The sequence below is a fragment of the Sphaerodactylus townsendi genome, linkage group LG09 (genome assembly GCF_021028975.2).
Source record: "Sphaerodactylus townsendi isolate TG3544 linkage group LG09, MPM_Stown_v2.3, whole genome shotgun sequence".
Classification (NCBI taxonomy): Eukaryota; Metazoa; Chordata; class Lepidosauria; order Squamata; family Sphaerodactylidae; genus Sphaerodactylus; species Sphaerodactylus townsendi.
Genome location: NC_059433.1, coordinates 88,042,639 through 88,056,906, shown reverse-complemented (window position 1 = coordinate 88,056,906; position 14,268 = coordinate 88,042,639). Strand labels below are relative to the sequence as shown.

Genomic DNA, 14,268 nt, shown 5'->3' with positions numbered 1-14,268 from the left:
TGAGATAGAGAAGAGAAAGGCCTATCCTGACCACCCCTTCCACTTTTCTCTCCTAGCCCTTCCCTGTGGGGAAAAAAGAGAATGGGAGAGGAGAAGCCTAGCCATAAATGTCACTTAGAGGACAGACCGGACTGGGGAACTATAAATACAACCCATGGTGGAGGTTGTTTACAAGTCGTGTGCGTGAAACATCTTTAATGGCAAAAGCTCCTATGGTATTTTGGTTTGATTAAAATATGAATTTTGCCCTTCAAAGTCGTGAATAATTAAGGCCAAATCTGGAGATGAGATTCTCCCCTAAATTGGCTTCAGCTGCAGAATGAACTCCGGTTCCTCTGTGTGAAAGAGAGAAGAGTAATACCGTTCCTTTTGGCGTCATTTTTCAGCTCCAGCCATTATGCAATAACTGTGAAGGGGCCTATGAACTGTGAAGGTGCCCCGATTTCTGTAGAAATATCAAACCCATCTCTCTAGTATTAGGAAACTGACCAGCTGTCCTTCAAATTTTCTTTTGGGGCATGTGATTTATCTCAGCAGTTCAAGCTATAGAAGGATTTTCTTGCCCATGCCTATTAGCGGCAAAGCTTACCTTAGTCTGCATGACTTTCTCCTTATAGCACTCTGTAGCATGTATTCCAAGGATGGGGGCAGGGAAAAGATATTGCATAAAGGGATCTTGTCATGAAGAGAATTAGGTGATTTCCTAGCTTCTTGCAGCTTTCACTTGTGTGTTGAAACTGTGTTTTTTTCCTACTGTACCTCCCAATTTACCAGAGTAAAGGAAGCAAATCTGTGTACAACACCCAAGCCTTTTGAAAGAAAGCTTCCTAATCTCAAAGCAGCGGCAATGTTTGGATCTGCAGAGTCTGACCTCGTAGAGAAGGTCAGCTTGGAGCTAATAGCAACAAAGGGACTTGCTTGACTCTTGCTTTTGGCGTTTGGCAAAAATAAACAAACCAGTTGAATCATTTTACTTGGCTGTACTTAGGAACATTTTCCCTGTCATCATTTCCTCACTGTCCGATCCACCTTCAAGGTCTCATCTTAATGGTCCTTTACAATTGTTCCTTTTGGGGCAAAAAAAGAGTCTCCTGTAGAAGGTCTCCTTTTCTGTCAGAGATGCTTAGTGATCTCTCCTACATTCATTAAAACTGCGTAAAAATGAGTAATTACGGCAGAATGCCCCAAAGTTCAATGCAAAACTGCCCATGGTTTTGCACACATGCCTTGTTGAATAGCCATTCAGACCTTTATTGCTTTTTACTTGGCTGTGGCTGTATATGAGGTACTTGACACATTAACTGATGTTAAAAAAGCACCAAGACCCTCTTGGAGCTCACCTGCTAACTGTTGGCCAGATGGAGAGGGAGAGGCAAAGCAACAAAGGGGAAAAATAGGAGAGGAATTGAGTAAGATCTGCTGTTGATTCCAAACAGTGGCTTTTGTCTTTTCCACAGTAGTAAAGTCACCTGTGTAAATGCACAAGCAGTGCTTAGCAGAAGTAATCAGGGACTTTGCTGCTGTCGCTCTCAAGGGTAGGGATGCTTATTCAGATATAAGCTGACTAAAAGTAATTCTTCTCATTAATGTTTATAAACTAATGCAAGTTAAACTATTAATGACATTTTATTGTCGAACGCTTTCGCGGCAGGAATCACTGGGGTGTTGTGGGGTTTCCGGGCTACGGCCGTGTTCCAGTAGCATTTGCAGCCCGGAAACCCCACAGCACTCCACTGTTAATGACATTCCTTCAGATTACAGTAGGTTCCATATTCTGACATCTCAGTCTGTCTGGGAATGTGCAGGGGTCGGGGAGGAGCATAGCAGAGGAGACGGCTGGAGAGAAAGAATGCTGGGACTGGCACTGCTGCAGGCCAGACCAGCTGGGGGCATGACTGATGTAGGTCAAAAATCTCCTCTCTCAGTGTCTCAGATTCTCTTTCTGACAAGACCTTGTGCCTCGGTGCACGCTGGGAAATGTGGTCCCTGGGTCCCTACCACTATCATCACAGCTGTTTGTTAGAAAAAGGCACCATAGGGAATGGGTGAGATAAATTCTTACCTGAATAAGGTCCCCCAGCCAGACTGGGCTGTAGCAATAACCTGCATACCAGATAAAGGCAAGGGGCAAGATCTAAAAATAAGTAACAAAAGACACCTCCCCACACACAACTTTCCCAGTTCTCACTAACAAATACGTGCCAAAAACAAACAAAAATTGTTTATGTCCCTGCTTGCACACCCTTCAATTGTATGATGTTCTCCATATATGAAGAAAGGAGCTGGGTCCGTTCAAATTGTCTTTTGGTTTAAAGAACTCCTCATACAAATAACTGTGACCTAGAGGCAGTCAATGTGCATGTCTTCCCTGTCTCATTGTGTGTGTGTGTGTCAGAGAGAGAGAGAGAGAAACAAGCTTTCATCTGCCAGAAAGCTGCTTAGTGTCTCACAAGGAGGATTAGGTTTCCTTTCTTTAAACATAATCTCAGATCATAAGTTAAATGAATTTAGACATCCAGTGAAATCCCTTCCTTGTAAAACAGACGTCAGGCAAAAAGTGTGTGTGTGGGGGGGGGGGGGGGGGTTTCCAGGGAAGGAGCAGCTTGGTCTTCATGTCCTCTGCTGCTGTGAAAATCGGACATTCAACATCCTGTAGCACAAATTCTGCCCTGTGAAAGCCTGGATTTAATGGCTGTATTGAAGATGCCAGTGATGTCTTTTTGCATGATTTGCTTTATTTTTGCCTGTTTCTGCCTTTTTAATAGTATTCGTGGGGAGGGACAAGGGTCCTTTTCCTCTTCCCAGGAACGGTATTCAACCACCTTTAGCATTTGTGATTTGAGCAGTTTTGCCCACACATGTTCAAGCATACCTTCAGCACAGCAAGGGCCAGAAACATGCTCCTTTCTTTCTTTCTTTATTTCTTTCTTTCTTTCTTTCTTTCTTTCTTTCTTTCTTTCTTTCTTTCTTTCTTTCTTTCTTTCTTTCTTTCTTTCTTTCTTTCTTTCTTTCTTTCTTTCTTTCTTTCTTTTAAGGAAGTGTAAGATTCTCAGAAGACCTAGTTTCAGCATTCAGTGGGTTTTCTCCAGCCCCATAGCACATGCTTACCTTGATGCGTAGCCTTGATAACAGCTGTATGTCTCTTTTGTACTTGGTTGAAGTGAACAAAATATTTCTACCTGTGTTTGTCGTGGTTTTTTTCCACAATTAAGGTATTCCAGAAGGGAGAAAAGACCCTGTTGAAGAGTTTTCAGAAGTAAGGCTCATTATTTTAAAACTTTTCACCTTAACCTGACCTGGATGGCCCAGGTTTAGTCCAATCTAGTCTGAGCTTGGAAGCTAAGCAGGGTTTGTCTGGTTAGTGCTTTGATGGGCCACTACCAAGGAAGTTGAAGGTTGTCACTCAGAGGCCGGCAGTGCATCTCATTTGTTCATCTCTTGCCTTGAACACCCGATGGAGTCGCCGTCAGTTGGCTGTGAACTGATGGTGCTTTCCACCCCCCTACTGAGCTCTTCACTTCCTCTTCAGCAGGAAGCAGCTTTGGAAGGCTGCCAAACCCACTAAGCTGATTTGAACTGATAGAGTTGCTTCTTACTGAGTCAAGACACAGGTCCATCGAACTTGAGGGTCTACTGTGGCTCAATCCAAGTGACATTTTTTTTCTGTTCTTCCCTCCAGGGTGATCGGTTTCCTTGAAGCAATCGTTTGCATCAAGTTTGGTCAAGACCTCTTCTCTAAAACACAGATATTATATGTTATACTTTGGCTCATCTGTCTGGTAAGTTGCACTTTGCTTTGTGCATGATGATGTTTTGCATCTTGGCGGCTGTGTCTACTTCCGTGGAGCTGCAGTGTCTGGATATTTGTTGCCTTCTGTGTCCCTGCAGAAACAAACAAGATGGGGGGAACACAACAGAACCAGGACCTTTTTGGTTGTGGCATCAGGATTGGGGAACTCCCTTCTCAAAGAGGAACTATTTCAAGCAAAGATGTCTTTACTTCTCCAAGTTTTTAGAAAGAGTTCCCTTCCTCTATAGAGATTTATTATTTTTCCTTCTTTTATTGGTGGTGGTGGTGGTGGTGATGTTTTTTAAAAGAGATCTGTTACATATTTACAATATTTATTCTTGCTTCTCTTCCCAGACCCAAAGCATCTTACAACAATTTTAAATAAGTTCCAAATTTACTATGTTATTTGCTGCTTCATGCTTTTTGAAGTTTATTCATTATTTTAATATTATTAATGTTATGCTCTTTTATTAGTTTTATCAGTCATTTACTGTTAACCCTCATTGCTGGTTTTGTCTTTCATTGTGATGCCTGTTTGTTCATACTGTATGAGCTGCCTCCAAGACACCAGTATGGAGAGATGGGGTATAAATATTTTATACAAATTGACCATTTATTGTCGAAGGCTTTAATGGCCAGATTCAACTGGTTGTGGTGGGTTTTCCGGGCTGTGTGGCCGTGGTCTGGTAGATCTTGTTCCTAATGTTTCGCCTGCATCTGTGGCTGGCATCTTCAGAGATGTAACACAGAGAGAAGTCTGTTACACACTGCGTCTAGACTTCTCTTATAACAGATTTCTCTCTGTGATACACCTCTGAAGATGTCAGCCACAGATGCAGGCAAAACGTTCGGAACAAGATCCACCAGACCACGGCCACACAGCCCGGAAAACTCACCACAACCAGCCCATTTATCAGTAACTAGATCTACCAGGACAGCTCCTGGCTACCTCAAGCACAACATGATTTGTGTAGAAACTACCCTGGGACACAAGTTTATGATTTAGTTCAGTGGAAATTCCTCTAGATTGAAACCCACTGAAATTACGGTAAGCAGTTTCTGCATGGGTGTCCTTGCCATGGCCCTGTGCATCCTCTTTTACTGGAGAGCAAGCAGGAAGTTCTGTTTGATTGTTCCCCAAAATAGGCGCAAGTTTAGGAACTTGTGTAAATGCTGCGGCACTGTTGGAGATCAGAGGAACTGGGAGCAAACAGAAGAACAGTCATTAGTTCTGGCAGTAAGGGTAGTTAGTCTAGACTAATTAATTATGTGAAACGGCATTGTGAGATGTCTTTCTCCAGCATTCATGAAATGCACATGGTATGGTTTGCAAGAAGCCAAAACGCCCTGGGGGTGTGGCTTGCAATAACAGTCGTGCTTTTGAGCACAATAGACTCTAGTCGAAGGCAGAGGAACATCTGTGTGCACTGGGCTGGCCTGAGGCCAGCTGGAGCCCTGTAGGCAGCGCCATCCTGAGTCAGATCCCAGCAGAGGTCATTGCTAGACTCATGCATCTAATTGTGCGAGATCAGTAGCATAGTCCAGGAGATTAAAACATTCTATCAAGCAACTCAAAGTAAGTCACTAGCAAACTATATGCGAATAATGGCCCATATATAATCACTGAAGTGCTCTCATATTTCATGGTAACCTTTATCTAAATGATTGGGGTCTAATTTGCACTGCAGGGAAGACTAGGAATTTGCAGAAAGCTATGTCATATGGCGGGGTGGTTGCGTCAGAGCAGGCTGACATTAAATCCAATGAAGACTGAGGTCCTGTGGCTGGGACAAGGCATGCCAGAGCAGGGGTTCCAGGTGCCAAATTTAGATGGTGAGGTTTTAACACCTTCCCCTTCCCCTTGGTGTAATTCTGGAGTCCTCCTTGTAAATGAAGGCCCAGGTCACACCTCTTCGTCAGGCAAGGCAATTGGCCCCTATTTGCCCCGCTAAGACCTTGCCACAGTGATCCATGCAATGGTCACTTCCAGGCTGGATTACTGTAACTCGCTTTACGCTGGCCTGTCCTTGAGACTGCTCCAGAAAGTGCAATTGGTCCAGAATGCGGCGGCAAGAGACCTATACTCTTATCAGCTGCACTGGCTACCAGTTGAATTCTGGATCATCTTCAAGGTTTTGGTGTTAACCTTTAAGGCAGTAGTGGGATCCAAAAATTTTAATAACAGGTTTCGATGGGGGTGGGATTCAAACAGTGGCAGCACCGCACACACGCACCTCCAGTCCCTGTTGGGCAGAGAGGTTGCTTTAGTAACCCTTTCTCGGCACTCAGAAAAAATTAGTAACCACTTCTAGAGAAGTGGTGAGAACCGGTTGGATCCCACCTCTGCTTTAAGGCCTTGAGTGGTCTGGGACTGTCGTACCTTCAGGACCATGTCTCCCAATACTGTCCACTGAGGATTTTTCAAACCTTCTATAGCAATCTCTTAGTGATCCTCGGCCCCAAGGTCATACAACTGGCTTCCATTAACGCCAGAGCTTTCTCGGCCCTGCCTTCTACATGGTGGAACGCATTACCAGTAGACACCAGAGCTCTGCTTGATATCAAGCAGTCCTGCAGAGCATTCAAAACCAAGATGTTCTGTCATGCTTACAACTGAAGCTGTTGTGAACCACACTGAGTTACGTTGGCCCCCGTGATTGTGCTCCCTCTTTTGGGAGCGAATGTGAGTTTTATTATATGGGCCACGTACTTTGACTTAAACCACAATCTGGGAAAATTTTTATATGTGCGAATGTTTTAAACTGTTAATTATGCAATTTATTGGCTTTATTGTATAACTTTAATTATGCATGTTAGCGCCCTGAGCCCGACTTAGGCCAGGAGGGGTGGGGTATTAAATCGAATAAACAAACAAACAAATAAAATGATGTAAAACTGCCATGTATTCCTGGGTAAACAAGGCCCTGTGTCTGTGTTAAAAAAGGAGCTAATTTTTAATGTCCTGGTTTCATCATGGTAACAGAAATGTAGCCTGCAGTTTTCTGAGATCTGCATTGAACTGTGTGTCTGTCTTGTTGGGTGTTTCACCATTTCTCTGTTTTTTCTTTGTTTCGCTGTAACAGGCCGTTACAACTTTCCTGTGTTTATATGGCATGGTTTGGTACGCAGACCGCTATGGACAGCGAGAAAAGGTATGCATAGTGGGAAATGCAGCCCTTCATAGGAAGCAGCTTTTGGGGTTGCAGATCGCATACAGTTTACCCAGAAAAATGACAAGAATTGTCTGAGGAGGCCAAGGTAGATTTGTATGTAGTGGCGTCATTTCCAATTCCTGTAGCAGGGAGCGTGTTGAACAAGTGAGCTGGTCATAAATAAAAGTGGTCCTGAACTATAATCACCTGGGAATCACAGGAGGAATGCCTTCCCCAGCCCTTTCTAAATGGTGCTCCTGTTTGCCTGTTAATGTACCAGGCTAAATCCTCCCTTACTTCTTTATGCAAGAATGTGGATATTATGGCTGCAATCCTGAGAACACTTCCCTGGGAATAGGCACTACTGAATAAAATGGGAGTTACTTTTGAACCCTTAGGGTTGCTCCCTATGCCACCAAAAATCATGGATTTTTGCCTCTTTCCATCATGTGCTGGACAAAAAAATGGTTGATATATGAATTTGAAAGCCAACCTTTTTTGTGAGAAGAGTTCTGTGACTTAAGCAGAATGACCAGTTAGGCCCAAATCCTTCTGTCTGAGGTAAGCAACAACTATGATCAACTCCAGTTTTGCAAAGTATAGCTGGCACACCATTAATGTCACCATAGCTGGATGGAAAGGCCTGCAGGTATCCCAAACATGGGGGGAAAGGTTTGAGTTACATGGTGGAGTGAAGGGAACTGAGTCAGACTTGCTTTTTGTTTGGTTCTTTTCCTCTCTGCTGCTGAACTTGCAGGGGTTAGGGTGGAGCTATATGGCTTTTTAGTATTCACTCAGTTGTCCTGGTGATTATAAACTTATTTGTCTGATAGGACCTGGATACAAGACGTACTAATTGCAAATTCACCGATGTCCATCTTTTTTTTCACAGACTTTGTCAGAAAGTGAAGACAGCTTGTACATCCCAGATGCTTCCTGGATAAACTCTAAGTTCCCAAGAAGTACTGGTGCATCATACGGTACGTTCTGTTCCCTTTTGTCAATAGCGCTTATACACTTTTTGTTGCTCATTTGCAGCTTTCAGTGAAGAATAGTTTCTGTAGTGCTGTGTGGTTTCCGGGCTGTACGGCCGTGTTCTAGCAGCATTCTCTCCTGACATTTCACCTGCATCTGTGGCTGGCTGAAGATCCTCTAAAGATGCCAGCCACAGATGCAGGCGAAACGTCAGGACAGAATGCTGCTAGAACATAGCCATACAGCCCGGAAACCACACAGCACCCCAGTGATTCTGGCCGTGAAAGCCTTCAACAGTTTCTATAGTGTTGGAATACGGACAGGTTACTGTCTGTGGTGAATATGGACTTGGATCCTCCCTGGTTTGTTTTTTTCTTCAGCAGCACACTGAGCTGAATTGTTTCAATCTTCCATCCCAATTGTCCAAATAGGTCCTACTTGACCTTAATGCGCAATAGACCAGGTTTGTTTTGAGGCCTCTGGACCATTGAGGCAGCCTTCAGGACATAGTGCCACAACTACTGCATGGTCAAGGGTGGCAAATGTTGCACATGCTGCTGGCAGAATGGTGCTCAGTGGCCCCTTGAGCAGTTTTCATTTGAGCATGCTTGTCAGAATGATTGGATGTCATGTGTTTAATGTGGCCACATAACCCAAATGATAGGGTGTAGCCTCTCCCTCCGAGAGGGGGCAGGATCGCTGGAGGGCCAGTAAGACGATCCTGGGATGCAGCTGTGATTGCCGGGTGACACTTCCAGGTCAAGGTGGTGCATCTACACAGCTGGCTGGTCTTCCAGAGGCAGATCTAGGTGGCTTAACAGTTCCCTACTACAGCTGCCACCTCTTCCTCTGGACTGCTGTAGCTGTCAGCCATGGCAGTTCCAGTCACAAAATGCTGGGAGATTCTACAAAAAGTTAAGAGGTCCCAAGTCATAATTCAAGAAGGATATTGACAAGCTGGAACAAGTCCATAATTCAAGAGGGATATTGACAAGCTGGAATGGGTCTGGATTCCATACCCTATGAGGCGCAGCTTGGGGAGCTAGGTATGTTTAGTCTGGAAAAGAGAAAGCTAAGAGTTGACATGATAGCCATGTTTAAATATTTGAAGGGATGTCATGTTGAAGATGGAGCAAACTTATTTTCTGCTGCTCCAGAGACTAGGGCAGGGGTAGGGAACCTGCGGCTCTCCAGATGTTCAGGAACTACAATTCCCATCAGCCTCTGTCAGCATGGCCAGTTGGCCATGCTGGTAGGGGCTGATGGGAATTGTAGTTCCTGAACATCTGGAGAGCCGCAGGTTCCCTACCCCTGGACTAGGGCAAGGAGTAATGGATTCAAGGTGCCAGAAAAGAGATGCCACCTAAATGTTAGGAAGAACTTCCTGACAATTAGGGTTGTTCGACAGTGGAATACATTGCCTCAAAGGGTGGTGGAATCTCCTTCTTTGGAGGTTTTTAAACAGAGGCTGGATGGCCATCTGTCAAGGGTGCTTTGATTTTGTATTCCTGCATGGCAAGGGGTTGGATTGGATGACCATTGTAGTCTCTTCCAACTGTATGATTCTAGGCCACGCATTATCCTATGATTTGGGGGGAGGGGGGAGGAACATTTCTAAATGAGTGCTCCCCACAAATCCAAAGAGGATGTCTCCTTTGCTCCTTCCAGAGCCCCTCCTTTTCCCGTGAAGTGGATTAAAATCAGGATTGGCTCTCTGCTTTGGGGGTAAATTGCTTTGAGGAAGAAGCCAATAGAAGCCAGGAATCAATTGGCAAGTGTCCGGGTATTATTGGGCACCACATTGGAAAGCATTATTGTATTGTTATTGTATTATGTTGATGTTGTACACCACCCAGAGCCCTCCAGGGATGGGGTGGTATACCAAATTGAATAAAAGATAAAGATTGCCCTGGAAAACTTGCCTTATTTGTCCCAAATAAGTCTGTCAGTCTGAAGAAATGCTGATAAAAATTCCTAACGCCAAAATCTGTTGCTCGCTACCGCTCCTCCTCTTCCCAGTCTAACTGCTGATTTTCCTACCTGTTTTTAGAATTCTAATCCTGTTGATTCATGCAGCTATGAATGCATTATAACGAAGGGATGCTGTTTAACTGCCTCCTCCTGCAGGCTTTCTCTCATTCTTTACACGATCCTGCATACTTTTCAGTTGGGGAGAATTTTAGTGAAATCCAGGGCTTTATTCCAACTATCAAGATTTTCCTGCCAAAACCTGCCCTAGAAAGACCCACTGCAGTCTCTCCTTGGTTGCATTTTGGTGACCAGTACATCTTCATGCTAACTGCCCCCTTTGTTAATAAAGGGAGTGATACATATTTGAAGAGACTAATCATTATTACATTGCAGTTAACAGGTTGCCATAATGAGGGGAAATAAGACAGTTGTTACGCCACTAGGTGGCATACTGGTTTCAAGCAAAATATATCAAAAGGTATTACCAGATCCAGCTGTTGTATTTTAAAAAGCAAATGATCTTTTTAAAGACCTATCAGTCAATCAGTGTTCCCATACCTTTTTGGTTGCCCAATATTCTTCTGCCAGTAGATTCTGCATATTTACAGTTTTATTATATTTTAATCTTGTCAATTGTATGTATCTTATTTACCTTATGTTGGTCTGCGACCATAATAAAGGTTGATTGGTTTTACAGGAATCGAAGACAGCCCACCTAAGCACTCCAGCAACACTGAGGGCCATTCGTCTAGGAAGAGGAATCGCCATTCAAAAACAAAAGTGACCAATGGGATTGGCAAGAGATAGAATGACAGTTTCCAGATTGGTTCCAGAAGTGTGCCTGAGAACTAAACCGGGCCTGATTCTGAATTCCCTGCTTGAAGGTTGACGAGAAGAGGAGGAGATGGAAACGGACGACATCTTCAGAAACCAGAGGCCCAGAACCTGGTCTAAGATGGAGCTCACCTGTATATTGCAGATCATTAGCTGCTGTCACTTTGCCATTCACTGGATTAAATTTAACCTCTTCTGCACTTGACACTCAAAACAGATGTAAGATGGAAAAATCATTGCTTGCTCCTGAAGGGTTTTGTTTGCTAAGTTTTGTTCTGGTAGCGCAAATGCCTTCTTTGAAAGCCCTTCTTTAGCTGAGGATCATAACTCAAAGGCAGCCACTGGGGTTGGCTCAGTTGCTTTTGTGGTAGGTTCCCAAAAACTTTGTTTTGCATCTTCCTTTATTGTTGTTGTGGAACAGGATGTTTTGGTTGAAAGATATTTTGCCCTTTTTCTCCATCAGTCAGCTGAACCCTTTTGCACTTTTTAAAAAAACAATCAGCAGGGTGTCATAAAGTATTGGAGTATGTGTTGGTAATTTTAACTGAACCTTTTCTGAGTCTAACAAATGCTCATCATGTTCACTTCATCGTCCAATGTTCATTCAAATCTACTGCACAATAAGAGCAGTGTCTGCCATTCCAGAGATGCATATGTAGCTTCATATACCCATATCGGTATTCCGAAAAAAATAATAATTCCCAGCATTTCCAGTGTTTCCTGGAAGTTTATCATCTCTTCAACTTCACCACGTCTTTCAGATACATTCCTCTTGAGAGGCCAACAGCAACAAAATTATCCCCATTAAAAGAATGGTTGTTCTTAAGCCTAAGAAGATGGCATATCTGGCAAATTGCTAGAGGTTCCTTTTTTGCTGTTATTTTTTTTGAGTACAGTCCACCTAACCTTGTTAGTTTATCGGGTCAGTTTTTACAGTACTGTCTTCATTTCTTTAAAAAAATGCTCTAACAGTATTTCATTATAAAGTTCACCAAACTGGGGAATTCCCAAGAAGACAATATCAGTAATAGTTTGAACCATGCTATATTTTGCTCTTAAGTGATCAGAACTGAAACCTTCTTTGGCAAAGATTGTTTCCTTCGCATCTGGCAGCTGGGTTGTGGGGTTGTGAGAAAGGTAGCAGGTGAGATAGGCATCCACATCCATGCAATAAAATATAATGGCTCTTCAACTGGGAAATGCCACTAGATGTGATTTGCTACCAGATATATACCAGTCAATAATAAAATATTCTGAAAGTCCACAGGTAAAGTGCTGTAAATAGAGAGACCACAGAAATCCATGACTGTTCATGTGCCACAGGGGATCAGGTTTTGGAATGTACTCTTTGCAGCTAACCGAGGTTCTCTTTTGTTTGGTGTTTTTCATTCGTCATCAATGTGAAAGCCCTTGCATCGAAAGCTGCTGCATCTATATTCTATTTGCGCCATCTGTACTAAATGTTACATGGGAGAAAATATCTCAAGAGATTTTTTTTTCATAACAAACATTGGTTTCTTCTTTGTATTCTTGAAGATGTATATTGTTACCGCTTGATGGTCGTCTCATGTTAAATCATTCTTGAATGTATTTGTGTTAACTCTCAATTCCCTCATGGGTCATTTGCTTGAACAAGTGGTTTGAATCCATAGATCTCAGTGGTAAGTGATTTTTGAATGGTTCCCCACCCCCTAGCATTCCCCTTCAGTTCCTGAGAAGATTATTCCGAGGGGGGGGGGGTGTGACACAGGACTTGCATGGACAGATGGCTGTAAAGGGTCTGAGTGGGCTGCTGTGAGAAGGATGTTGCAGGGTTGAGGGGGAACTATCCCTCTTCCATCAACAACCCTTTGTTTATGGAACAGGGAGCAAAGGGACTGCTAGAGGGAGCGGAACATACCGCGGCTCAAAGGTTGACGGATCCAAGACATGCTAATTTTTCTATTTATTCCAGACCAAAGTCAGAAAACATGGATATCCTTGTGAACATTTCATGGCATTCACTTTAGTGTTACCACCCACATTCCTTAAAGAGCTTATATGCAAAACCCACAATGCAGAGGCGTAGCTGGGCCAAACTGCGCCCGGTGCGCAGTGTGTTTTTTCTGCCCCGCCCCATGGCCCCTCCGCGGCGCCTCCCCCCACAGCACACATACCCCCTGCCCCCCTTCCCACACTTACCTACGTTCCTTTTCTATTTCTAGTACTTTTTGAGGCTGAAAAAAGCAGCCTCTTCACAGTTCAGGGAAAAAACTGCCTGACGAACTTTACTTCCCAGGAGACTTTGTGAGCCCCAAGGTCTCCTGGGAACTGTAGTTCCTCTGGCGGTTTTTAGCCTGAACTGTAAATAGGCCACTTTTTTCAGCCTCAAAAAGTACTAAAAAAAAAAGGAACGTAGGTAAGTGTGGGAAGGGGGCGGGTGTGTGTGCCGCGGGGAGGCACGGGGGAAAGGGGGACGGGACGGGGGCGATTTTCCATCCCCCAGGTGTGTGGCCTGTGCATGACGCAACCCCGCCCCTTACCCCCTTGGCGCTCTGTCACTGCCACAATGTGCTGAATTCCACCTCTGCTATCAAGTGAATAGTTCTCACTTGATTTGTCAGAGATGAAGACCAAGGTATATACCTAGCGGTTTCATATACAAAAGCTACATCTGTCAATAAAAAGTGTTTATGTATACAGTTGTATCATGGACAGTATGTACATGCAGACCTTTTTGAAAAACAGAAATTGCTGTTACCATTTATGGTGGCTGGGTTACAAGGAGGGGTGGTTGTGTATCGTGAAAGAATGCTTTCCTCTTCCAACTGCAATGAAAAAACACCTCCGTGGTTACTGAAAACAATACGTAGATGTGTACAAAAAGTGGGCATTGTATGCCATTTGATATCTTTAGCTGCTAGCCCATGCACTCTGCTTTATAAAGGAATTATAAAAGACAATCTTGCATGATTAAGATTTTTAAAAATCTCTTAATCCTGCTAGAAGTGTAAAGATGTTACCTACCCATGATAAATTACCCGTGTTCATCTTTCCCCTACTCATTTAATTGTAAATTATGTAAAATATTCAAATGTTGTGTGGAAACATTGCATTTTCTGTACTGAAATCATTTTATTCTTGCGACAGAAGACATACTCATGTCGTACTCTCTCTTCTAAATGGTGTTTGTGTACTGTACATTTTCATGGAATTGAGACCTGGACCTATAGAAACCTGGAAGAGGAGCTTTGATCAGGTCTAGAAATATGATGTGGTTAGACTTGAGAGATGTATCCCACAACTGGTGAATTCCACATGTGAGCTCTAGCATTGTCTTTCTGGTATTGAGAATTCTGGAAGGTATTATTTTCTACCATTTAGAGGCTTTTTTCTTACTTGTTTCATGCCCTTCCATCTTACTTTTTACATTTGTCCTGACTACACTCCAGGTTATATATATGTGTGCGTGTGTGTGTATGCGTCTGGTTTTTTAAAAAAGAATCATTTACAGTGTGCTTACTGAAGAAGGGGTTAACTTTAGTTCCTCTGGAGATTTGCTGTATG

At 43.4% G+C, this 14,268-nt stretch overlaps 1 protein-coding gene across 1 annotated transcript in view; it reads left to right on the top strand.

Moving 5' to 3' along the window:
* PTDSS1 (phosphatidylserine synthase 1) overlaps positions 1–12,375 on the top strand; it is a 45,788-nt gene extending 33,413 nt beyond the window's left edge. Inside the window, exons 10-13 of the mRNA XM_048507486.1 lie at positions 3,680–3,779; positions 6,874–6,942; positions 7,835–7,922; positions 10,586–12,375. Coding sequence (XP_048363443.1) covers positions 3,680–3,779; positions 6,874–6,942; positions 7,835–7,922; positions 10,586–10,695 — 367 coding nt within the window. The 3' untranslated portion in view covers positions 10,696–12,375. The remainder of the gene's footprint in view (positions 1–3,679; positions 3,780–6,873; positions 6,943–7,834; positions 7,923–10,585) is intronic.
* The last annotated feature ends 1,893 nt before the right edge of the window (positions 12,376–14,268 follow it).